This window comes from Oncorhynchus clarkii, unplaced genomic scaffold (assembly GCF_045791955.1).
Source record: "Oncorhynchus clarkii lewisi isolate Uvic-CL-2024 unplaced genomic scaffold, UVic_Ocla_1.0 unplaced_contig_1142_pilon_pilon, whole genome shotgun sequence".
Lineage (NCBI taxonomy): Eukaryota > Metazoa > Chordata > Actinopteri > Salmoniformes > Salmonidae > Oncorhynchus > Oncorhynchus clarkii.
In genome coordinates this window covers 152,501-163,272 of record NW_027260904.1, presented here as the reverse complement: position 1 = coordinate 163,272, position 10,772 = coordinate 152,501, and the positions used below count along the sequence as shown (strand labels likewise).

Here is a 10,772-nt window from a genome sequence, read left to right as displayed (position 1 = left end):
AAAGGCTGATCATGGCTCACATCAACACCATTATCCCAGAAACCCTAGACCCACTCCAATCTGCATACCGCACCAACAGAACCAAAGATGAGGCAATCTCTATTGCACTCAACACTGCCCTTTCCCACCTGGACAAAAGAAACACCTATGTGAGAAGGCTATTCATTGACTACAGCTCAGATTTCAACACCATAGTGCAAAGCTCATCACTGCATACCGCAGTTAACGACCCTGGGACTAAACACCTCCCTCTGCAACTGGATCCTGAACTTTCTGACAGGTAGCAAGGTAGCAACACATCCGCCACGCTGATCCTCAACACGGGGGCCCTTCAGGAGTGCGTACACAGTCCCCTTCTGTACTGCCTATTCACTCATGACTGCACAGCCAGGCACAACTCCAACACCATCATTAAGTTTGCTGACGACACAACAGTGGCAGGCCTGATCACCGACAACGATGAGACGTCAGAGACCTGACCGTGTGGTGCAAGGACAACAACCTCTCCCTCAACATAATCGAGACAAAGGAGATGTTTGTGGACTAGATTTGGCATGGGTCCTCAGATCCTCTAAAGGTTTTACAGCTGCACCAGCAAGAGCATCCTGACGGGTTGTTTCACTGCCCCCCCCCCCCCCCCCCCCACTATGCTTCTGCTACTCTGTTATTATCTATGCATAGCCACTTTAATAACTCTACCTATATGTACATACGTACCTCAATTACCTCGACACCGGTGCTCCCGCACATTGACACATTGACTCTGTTCCGGGTCCCACTGTATATAGCTCCACTATTGTTATTTACTGCTGCTCTTTTAAATATACATATTTTTTCTTAAAACTGCATTGTTGGTTAGGGCTTGTAAGTAAGCATTTCACTCTACACCTGTTGTACTCGGCGCATAATACAAATAAAATGTGATTTGATCCCATCCAGTTGGTGGCGACAATACACCTTTTCGGGTTGTCGTCCTCCATGAAACCCACAGAAGAAGAAGAATGGCTTCCTCTGAAACGCATGATGATTCTACGCACAGCAATTAGCTTCGGACTCAACTAGAATGTTCTAGTACCGTTACATTCTTGTACAGTATTAAAGGGCAGCGAAATAAGAACCAACTTTAACATTGTGACAGTCGGCGTCTTGAACAAACAGGCGAGTATATGAGACCAAAGTAAAAAGAGCAGCCCAGCTACGTCAAACTGCCTGACATGTTGTTTACTGTGCTAACAGTAGCTAGTAGGATAGTTTTATTTCTGGCTTTGTAGCCTACCCAAGACCTTTGCTGTAGCTCTCAAAATAGCTAAACCTAGCTAACGTTATTCTGTATGTGCTTGATATTTATGTGACAACTTTCATAGCCAGCAACTTGCTCGCTGTTAGCTAGGCCTGTATCAGGGATAAAAAGTCCTATTCTTCGTCACTTACCTAGCTAACGTTCGTTACAACCACTTTAATACCAAATCAGGCTATGGAATGTGTCGGTGGTCAGGAACCTGCGGCTATTTTAATGCCCCGTAGCTGCTTCCTGGAGATCTAGCTAAAATTAGTATTTCAAGTTATCAATAGACGATAGAATAATACTGATGGTATGTCAGAACTTGTAGAGCAGTTTGGAACCTTAATTGCAATCAGCAGTTAATTGAACGTTAAAGTGCATAGGTTGATTTTGCTTTCTGACCACAATTCAGTGCCAAATTTGGGGAATAATACATTGACAAACAAGTTCTGGAATAATTTCACCCATTTTTCTCATCAGCACAGAGCATCATGGCAGAAGACCAACGCAACAGGAGACATCCCCAAAACCTCCAGGGTGTCCTTCGATTGGCTGTGGAGGCTGGCTCTGCTGCAGATGGACCCGCCCTCCCTGAACCCATGTCAGAGGAGGTAATGGTCCTTCTTAGTCACCTCCCAGGTCGTCTTCATTACAGATGACTGTGTAGATCAGCAGATCTCACAACAACTTGTTACATTGACAACCAATTTTACATTGACCGTAATGTCACTTTTGTTACAGAGGAAAGAATGGTTGAAAGGAGCTCTTGCGGAAGTGGCCAAAGGACAGAACAGCGAGGTGGAACAGATGAAGGAGTGTATGCGTGCTCTGCTGAGAGATGGAGGGTGTGAGAGGGGGAGAGAGGGAGAGGAGGAAGGAGAGGATGAAGAGGGGGAGACAGAAGGGGCACTGGAGTTTCTCTCAGAGCTGTGTGAGAACCTAGACAATGCCAGAGGTGAGACATGCCAAGAAACAGGTGCTGATGTAAATAAATTACACTTCAGCTTGTGACCCAAAGGAAAGATTCCACTGTCTTTGATGGACCCTAGTTAAAACAATATCAAATGCAACTTTAAGTTGCTGTAGTTTTATACATTGCATTCGGAAAGCATTCAGACCCCTTGACCTTTTTTCACATTTTGTTACCTTATTCTAAAATGGATTAAACTATGTACAATACCCCATAATGACAGCAAAAAACCTGAAATATCACATTTACATAAATATTCAGACTCTTTACTCAGTACTTTGTTTAATCACCTTTAATAGCAATTAGTACCTCATCTTCTTGGGTATGACGCTACAAGCTTGGTACACGTGTATTTGGGGAGTTTCTCCCATTCTTCTCTGCAGATCTTCTCAAGCTCTGTCAGGTTGGATGGGGAGCGTCGCTACACAGCTATTTTCAGGTCTCCAGAGATGTTCAATCGGGTTTAAGTCTGGGCTCTGGTTGGCCACTCAGACTTTCAGAGACTTGTCCCGAAGCCACTCCTGCGTTGTCTTGGCTGTGTGCTAAGGGTTGTTGTCCTGTTGGAAGGTGAACCTTCGCCCCAGTCTGAGGTCCTGGGCGCTCTGGAGGAGATTTTCATCAATGATCTCTCTGTACTTTGCTCCGTTCATCTTTCCCTCGGCCCTGACTGATCTCCCAGTCTCTGCCGCTGAAAAACATCCCCACAGCATGATGCTGCCACCACCATGCTTCACTGTTGGGATGGTGCCAGGTTTCTTCCAGATGTGGTGCTTGGCATTCAGGCCAAGGAGTTCAATATTGGTTTCATCAGACTAGATAATCTTACTTCTCATGGTCTGAGAGTCTTTAGGTGCCTTTTGGCAAACGCCAAGCGGGCCTTCACTCCTTTTACTGAGTTGTGGCTTCTGTCTGGCCACTCTACCATAAATGCCTGATTGGTGGAGTACTTCAGAGATGGTTGTCCTTCTGGAAGGTTCTCCCATCTTAACAGAGGAACTGGAGCTCTGTCAGTGACCATCAGGTTCTTGGTCACCTCCCTGACCAAGGCCCTTCTCCCCTTATTGCTCAGTTTGGCCAGGTAGCCAGCTCTAGGAAGAGTCTTGGTGCTTCCAAACTTCTTCCATTTTAAGAATGATGGAGACCACTGTTCTTGGGGACCTTCAATGCTGCAGACATTTTTTGGTGCCCTTCCCCAGATCTGTGCTTCGTCACAATCCTGTCTCGGAGCTCTATGGAATTTTCCTTCATTCTCATAGCTTGGTTTTTGCTCTGACACGCACTGTCAACTGCGGAACCTTTATATAGACAGGTGTGTGCCTTTCTAAATCATGTCCAATCAATTTATGTTTATTTTTGAACCATTCCATTGTAGATTTTGCTTTATGTTTTGGATCATTGTCTTGTTGGAAGACAAATCTCCATCCCAGTCTCAGGTCTTTTGCAGACTCCATCAGGTTTTCTTCCAGACTGGTCCTGTATTTGGCTCCATCCATCTTCCCATCAATTTTAACCATCTTCCCTGTCCCTGCTGAAGAAAAGCAGGCCCAAACCATGATGCTGCCACCACCATGTTTGACAGTGGGGATGGTGTGTTCAGCTGTGTTGCTTTTACGCCAAACATAACGTTTTGCATTGTTGCCAAAAAGTTCAATTTTGGTTTCATCTGACCAGAGCACCTTCTTCCACATGTTTGGTGTGTCTCCCAGGTGGCTTGTGGCAAACTTTAAACGACACTTTTTATGGATATCTTTAAGAAATGGCTTTCTTCTTGCCACTCTTCCATAAAGGTAAGATTTGTGCAATATACGACTGATTGTTGTCCTATGGACAGTCTCCCACCTCAGCTGTAGATCTCTGCAGTTCATCCAGAGTGATCATGGGCCTCTTGGCTGCATCTCTGATCAGTCTTCTCCTTGTATGAGCTGAAGGTTTAGAGGGACGGCCAGGTCTTGGTAGATTTGCAGTGGTCTGATACTCCTTCCATTTCAATATAATCGCTTGCACAGTGCTCCTTGGGATGTTTAAAGCTTGGGATATCTTTTTGTATCCAAATCCGGCTTTAAACTTCTTCACAACAGTATCTCGGACCTGCCTGGTGTGTTCCTTGTTCTTCATGATGCTCTCTGCGCTTTTAACGGACCTCTGAGACTATTACAGTGCAGGTGCATTTATACGGAGACTTGATTACACACAGGTGGATTGTATTTATCATCATTAGTCATTTAGGTCAACATTGGATCATTCAGAGATCCTCACTGAACTTCTGGATAGAGTTTGCTGCACTGAAAGTAAAGGGGCTGAATAATTTTGCACGCCCAATTTTTCAGTTTTTGATTTGTTAAAAAAGTTTGAAATATCCAATAAATGTCGTTCCACTTCATGATTGTGTCCCACTTGTTGTTGATTCTTCACAAAAAAATAGTTTTATATCTTTATGTTTGAAGGCTGAAATGTGGAAAAAGGTCGCAAAGTTCAAGGGGGCCGAATACTTTCGCAAGGCACTGTATATTATAGTAAAGACAGATCAACATGGACATGAATGACAAGTTCTATTCATTAATAATAATACTGTATGTATTGTCTCTGGTCTGTCTGTGTGTCAGACCTGATGACCCTGGGTGGGTTGGACCTGTGTATGTCGCAGTGCTTGAACCATCCTCAGGGCAGCGTGAGGTGGCGTGGTGCCCAGCTCATCGCCTCCTGTGCCCAGAACATGCCCCAAGTGCAGTGCCACTTACTCAGCAAGGGGGCGCTACCCAAACTGCTACAGCTGACTGACTCAGATCCCCACCCCACCGTTCGAGTGAAGGCCCTCTACGCTGTCTCCTGTAAGTGTTGCCCCTTGGATAGATACAAACAATATGGAGAGCACATTCTACCATTGGGCAAATCCTGAATCATGAGAGAGAACTCTAGCCTATCAAAAGGCAAGGTTAACATATTGCTAATATCTCCTGTTCCTCTCAGATCTAAGTGAAGTTCTGCTGGCCTGGGTGTTGCTGATAGGAGTTCATTTAGATCTGAGCATCAGTGAAGTACCACACAGTAACTCTTTCTCTCTCTCCATCAGGTCTGGTGCGGGAGCAGGAAGTAGGTCTCAGGGCCTTCCTCTCTCACGATGGCTTCTCTGTGCTGATGAGAGGCATGCAGTCTGACAACGAGAAACTGAGGACCAAGTCGTCTTTCTTACTCCTCAACCTGCTCACAGTCCACCCAGAGCATAAAGGTGTGTGACTAACAGGTCCTCTGTCTGACTGCGAGACTCATTTGGAGACTAGAGACTGTCTCTGTTTGCAGCTGTGTGTTGTTATTGGTGGAGACTAGAGACTCTCTGTTTGCAGCTGTGTGTTGTTATTGGTGGTGTCTAGAGACTCTCTGTTTGCAGCTGTGTGTTGTTATTGGTGGAGACTAGAGACTCTCTGTTTGCAGCTGTGTGTTGTTATTGGTGGTGTCTAGAGACTCTCTGTTTGCAGCTGTGTGTTGTTATTGGTGGAGACTAGAGACTCTCTGTTTGCAGCTGTGTGTTGTTATTGGTGGTGTCTAGAGACTGTCTCTGTTTGCAGCTGTGTGTTGTTATTGGTGGAGACTAGAGACTCTCTGTTTGCAGCTGTATGTTGTTATTGGTGGAGACTAGAGACTGTCTCTGTTTGCAGCTGTGTGTTGTTATTGGTGGAGACTAGAGACTCTCTGTTTGCAGCTGTGTGTTGTTATTGGTGGAGACTAGAGACTCTCTGTTTGCAGCTGTGTGTTGTTATTGGTGGAGACTAGAGACTCTCTGTTTGCAGCTGTATGTTGTTATTGGTGGAGACTAGAGACTGTCTCTGTTTGCAGCTGTGTGTTGTTATTGGTGGTGTCTAGAGACTCTGTTTGCAGCTGTGTGTTGTTATTGGTGGTGTCTAGAGACTCTGTTTGCAGCTGTGTGTTGTTATTGGTGGTGTCTAGAGACTGTCTGTTTGCAGCTGTGTGTTGTTATTGGTGGAGACTAGAGACTGTCTCTGTTTGCAGCTGTGTGTTGTTATTGGTGGAGACTAGAGACTCTCTGTTTGCAGCTGTGTGTTGTTATTGGTGGAGACTAGAGACTCTCTGTTTGCAGCTGTGTGTTGTTATTGGTGGAGACTAGAGACTCTCTGTTTGCAGCTGTATGTTGTTATTGGTGGAGACTAGAGACTGTCTCTGTTTGCAGCTGTGTGTTGTTATTGGTGGAGACTAGAGACTCTCTGTTTGCAGCTGTGTGTTGTTATTGGTGGAGACTAGAGACTCTCTGTTTGCAGCTGTGTGTTGTTATTGGTGGAGACTAGAGACTGTCTCTGTTTGCAGCTGTGTGTTGTTATTGGTGGTGTCTAGAGACTCTCTGTTTGCAGCTGTATGTTGTTATTGGTGGAGACTAGAGACTGTCTCTGTTTGCAGCTGTGTGTTGTTATTGGTGGTGTCTAGAGACTCTGTTTGCAGCTGTGTGTTGTTATTGGTGGTGTCTAGAGACTCTGTTTGCAGCTGTGTGTTGTTATTGGTGGTGTCTAGAGACTGTCTGTTTGCAGCTGTGTGTTGTTATTGGTGGAGACTAGAGACTGTCTCTGTTTGCAGCTGTGTGTTGTTATTGGTGGAGACTAGAGACTCTCTGTTTGCAGCTGTGTGTTGTTATTGGTGGAGACTAGAGACTCTCTGTTTGCAGCTGTATGTTGTTATTGGTGGAGACTAGAGACTGTCTCTGTTTGCAGCTGTGTGTTGTTATTGGTGGTGTCTAGAGACTCTGTTTGCAGCTGTGTGTTGTTATTGGTGGAGACTAGAGACTCTCTGTTTGCAGCTGTGTGTTGTTATTGGTGGAGACTAGAGACTCTCTGTTTGCAGCTGTATGTTGTTATTGGTGGAGACTAGAGACTGTCTCTGTTTGCAGCTGTGTGTTGTTATTGGTGGTGTCTAGAGACTCTGTTTGCAGCTGTGTGTTGTTATTGGTGGTGTCTAGAGACTCTGTTTGCAGCTGTGTGTTGTTATTGGTGGTGTCTAGAGACTGTCTGTTTGCAGCTGTGTGTTGTTATTGGTGGTGTCTAGAGACGATCATGCTGTGTCCTCCTGATGTAAGAAATGATTTGAACTGGGTTATTTAGATCATAACTATATAAATGTGTCCTTGTGTGGCAATGTACTATCTCTCCCTCTCTCAGATACAGTTCTCTCCATGGGTATGGTGCAACAGCTGGTGTCTGTTCTACGCACGCCCCACTCCTCCTTCCACGAGCACGTGCTCGGCGCCCTCTGCTGGTAATACATGTGAACACACAGAGGAAAATGTCTTGAAAGTTGCAATGTCTTCTCAATGGAGCTTCAATAAAACAAACGCTCTCTGTCTGTAGCCTGGTGGAGGAGAGTCCTCTGGGTCTGAGGGACTGTCAGAGCCCTACCTTGGGGCTGGAGGAGATGCTCAACCAGCGGGCGGAAGATCTGCAGGGGAGAGAGGAGTGTCAGGTAGGTACCCCTACACACTTTTCTCCACTCTTCTCCTTCTTTCACTTCCCGTGTGACTCATGAACCTCTCCATCTCTCTAAAGGCGTCGTCCGATTGCTTCCCATCTGGAACAGTTTGTGTATATATTATGAGGTTTTGTGATGTTTTTGGTCTTCGGCGAGGGTTCGGCTGTTCATGACCTTTTTTCTCAAGGCAAAGTGAATTTCGGTAGCTGAAGTCTATGCCCCTTCGTCAGTCTTAAATGAAGTGTTAATCCTTCAACGACAGACTCGTTCACATGCACATTTTATTTTTATTTTTTAAATACTGCACCAAACATCTTAACTAGATGTAAAATTGCGCAACTAAACGTCAAAAGTAATAACATAACTTAAGTTATCGTAGATGAATTCAGAGTATTTTGAGGAAGTGTAAACTGACTACAGCATCTCAAGATGGACAAACGGGACTGTTGCCACTTTTTTTCTCGTTTTTCAAGCAACTGTCTTTGAAGGGAGGAGGACAGCGGTCTGGCTAGACGCCATCCGAAGCCTTAATACCACCCCTCTGTCACTCCCCATGTGTCTCCTCTCCATCTCTAATACTGTCCCTCTGTCACTCCCCATGTGTCTTCTCTCCATCTCTCTAATACCACCCCTCTGTCACTCCTCATGTGTCTCCTCTCCATCTCTAATACTGTCCCTCTGTCACTCCCCATGTGTCTCCTCTCCATCTCTAATACTGTCCCTCTGTCACTCCCCATGTGTCTCCTCTCCATCTCTAATACTGTCCCTCTGTCACTCCCCATGTGTCTCCTCTCCATCTCTAATACTGTCCCTCTGTCACTCCCCATGTGTCTCCTCTCCATCTCTAATACTGTCCCTCTGTCACTCCCCATGTGTCTCCTCTCCATCTCTAATACTGTCCCTCTGTCACCCCCCATGTGTCTCCTCTCCATCTCTAATACTGTCCCTCTGTCACTCCCCATGTGTCTCCTTTCCATCTCTCTAAAACCACCTTTTCGTTCTGGCCCTCTTACTCTTCCCACCGGTCTTTCCCCTCTCTCAAGGTGCATCACTAATAACATGGAATAATGTATTGATTCCCCAGTCTTTTGCCTGGTATATATTGTTACTTATTTGCCACTAGGCTGCATCTTGTCTGATTTCCTTCCTCTGGTCTCCTCTTTATAGGAAGAGTTGGAGTTCTGCAAGCGCTTGCGTTCTGCTTGTTTCTGCAGACGGCAACCTGACGACAGTGGAATGGATCGCTGAAATCCAACTGGTCCTCCACTTCTCCTGCAGTGCCGTCATTGGCTAGGAGACATAGGAGGACATTATTTTAAATTAAATTAACTCCTTGAGGAAAATCTGCTGATGTCGTTGTCCATCTAGACCCATGTTACAGGGTGGCTGGATCTAAGAGTGTAGCAGGCTTTAGAGAGCAGAGGGTGCTTCACTAATCACTGTCACCAGGCGACGCAGATAAACTTCTATCTCTTGTGTTCAGTCACTTCTACCATGTCCAGTCTATATATCATTATGATCTACACCTGACTACTTCCTGCTGACCTCTTGCAAAAGAGCTTTCTAACTTCTAAGGTGTTTTCCTGCTTGAATAAAGATACAATATTTTATTTTCTGAAAGCACCGTAAGTCATTTCTGAACATTTCTTCGGGTTATCTTGACCTTTGGATTCTGGCCCAACAATCCCTCAGATTCCACACACAAAATATCAGATGTCACATTTAGTGATGATGCGATTTCACAGCCCCGTCACCATTTATATATCTGGCATAGTGTGACGTTACTTGGTAATAATTGGTATCCTCTTGTATTTGTTACAATTATTTACTAAGTGACCGTGTTACCCAATAACTAGTTAAGTAATTTACACTGTTAAACTACATAAAATAGTTCTTATGTTTCTGAATAAATAGCAGGTAATTAGGCTGTAAAATAAAGCGTTACCCATTTAGCAGCTTTCAGCTTCATTAGTCAGATGTTTTATTAGAATCCATTTTGATCGAGTTTCACTACCCATAAGGCATTTCTGTTGGCTTCTTGTGTTTGGCTTTAATGACTGTCTTTCATTCAGAATGTCCACCGTTTGTCGATGTTTTGTTGAGATGTTTCTGTCTATAAACATAATGGGTGACTTGCAGAACGTCTGAAATAACATGAGATAATAACACAACTTTATTTTTCATCCCCATTTCATCATGAATAAATTAACATTTTATTTTTTCATAAGGGACTTCATTTCTGAGAATCGTCTCTTCATATCAACAGACCGTTATACAGAATGTGTTTGATAAATCACAACTAACAAGGGAAGTGCATCATCTCAAATCATGTCTTTAAGACCGTAGGACTGTTTTCACAGACAGAGTGAAGGAGAATGATATTTCTAACTTTATTCTGGACTATGGAAAATACTGTCAAGTCAGTCTCATGTCAGTCCTTGCATCTATCTGTCTGAATTTTGGCAGTGGTTATGTTTCCCATCCCTGAGCTTTCTCAACAAACGGACAGACTGTCCTGATACTCTGAGGTTTAGTTTAATAAAGAGGATTTTCTTTGGGGGGAATCTTCCTTTTTCAACTTCTTTCTGCCTCATTCTCAGTCTAGTCTCAACAAACAGCCTGAAGTTCCTATAGCTGCCGACTAGTCAGAGAATGGTAGTCCCAAGTTTGCTTTCCATGGCAACGTCCTGATTCTCCACCCTTTTCCAGAATTGTGCACTTAACCACTCCCTGTCATTGATTTAAAAGCGTGAGATTAGTATAAGTAGGCTGGAGGGAGTTTCCACCATTGTAATGTCCATGTGAGAAAGGGGACAGTTGTTTGTACACTTCGGGAGCAGGGTGGAAAATTGGGACCTGGCCCCTATCTCACATGACCCCTTAACTAAGATTTCTTCCATTTGGCAAACTCATCCCCGCCCTCCGCGGCCTTGATGTCACCCACGGCGATCAGCAGCTGCGCCAGGTAGTACGTCGTCATGACGATGTGCCTGCCGTGCTCCAGGGGCTCCGTCACTTTGAAGGTCTGCAGCGCCAGCGTCAGGTCAGAGGTCA

At 44.8% G+C, this 10,772-nt stretch overlaps 2 protein-coding genes across 4 annotated transcripts in view; one reads left to right on the top strand and one right to left on the bottom strand.

Annotated features, from left to right (window-relative positions):
* The first annotated feature begins 980 nt into the window (after positions 1 to 980).
* On the top strand, positions 981 to 9,949 carry LOC139402177 (hsp70-binding protein 1-like). Of its 3 annotated transcripts, none has more exons than XM_071146272.1 (8): positions 981 to 1,158; positions 1,763 to 1,893; positions 2,024 to 2,237; positions 4,856 to 5,080; positions 5,323 to 5,478; positions 7,412 to 7,508; positions 7,601 to 7,712; positions 8,886 to 9,949. In XM_071146272.1, exons 2-8 carry the CDS (start codon positions 1,774 to 1,776, stop codon positions 8,964 to 8,966), a joined length of 1,005 nt encoding a protein of 334 aa, XP_071002373.1. In that variant the 5' UTR covers positions 981 to 1,158; positions 1,763 to 1,773; the 3' UTR covers positions 8,967 to 9,949. The 3 variants fall into 3 exon arrangements, with proteins under 3 accessions (XP_071002373.1, XP_071002374.1, XP_071002375.1); XM_071146273.1 differs by having other exon boundaries at positions 988 to 1,158; positions 1,768 to 1,893; positions 8,886 to 9,945; XM_071146274.1 differs by having other exon boundaries at positions 992 to 1,158; positions 7,418 to 7,508; positions 8,886 to 9,326.
* A 92-nt stretch (positions 9,950 to 10,041) lies between these two features.
* LOC139402181 (lysoplasmalogenase TMEM86B-like) overlaps positions 10,042 to 10,772 on the bottom strand; it is a 3,441-nt gene continuing 2,710 nt past the window's right edge. Inside the window, exon 3 of the mRNA XM_071146278.1 lies at positions 10,042 to 10,772. This exon is cut by the window's right edge and continues 285 nt beyond it. Coding sequence (XP_071002379.1) covers positions 10,603 to 10,772 — 170 coding nt within the window. The 3' untranslated portion in view covers positions 10,042 to 10,602.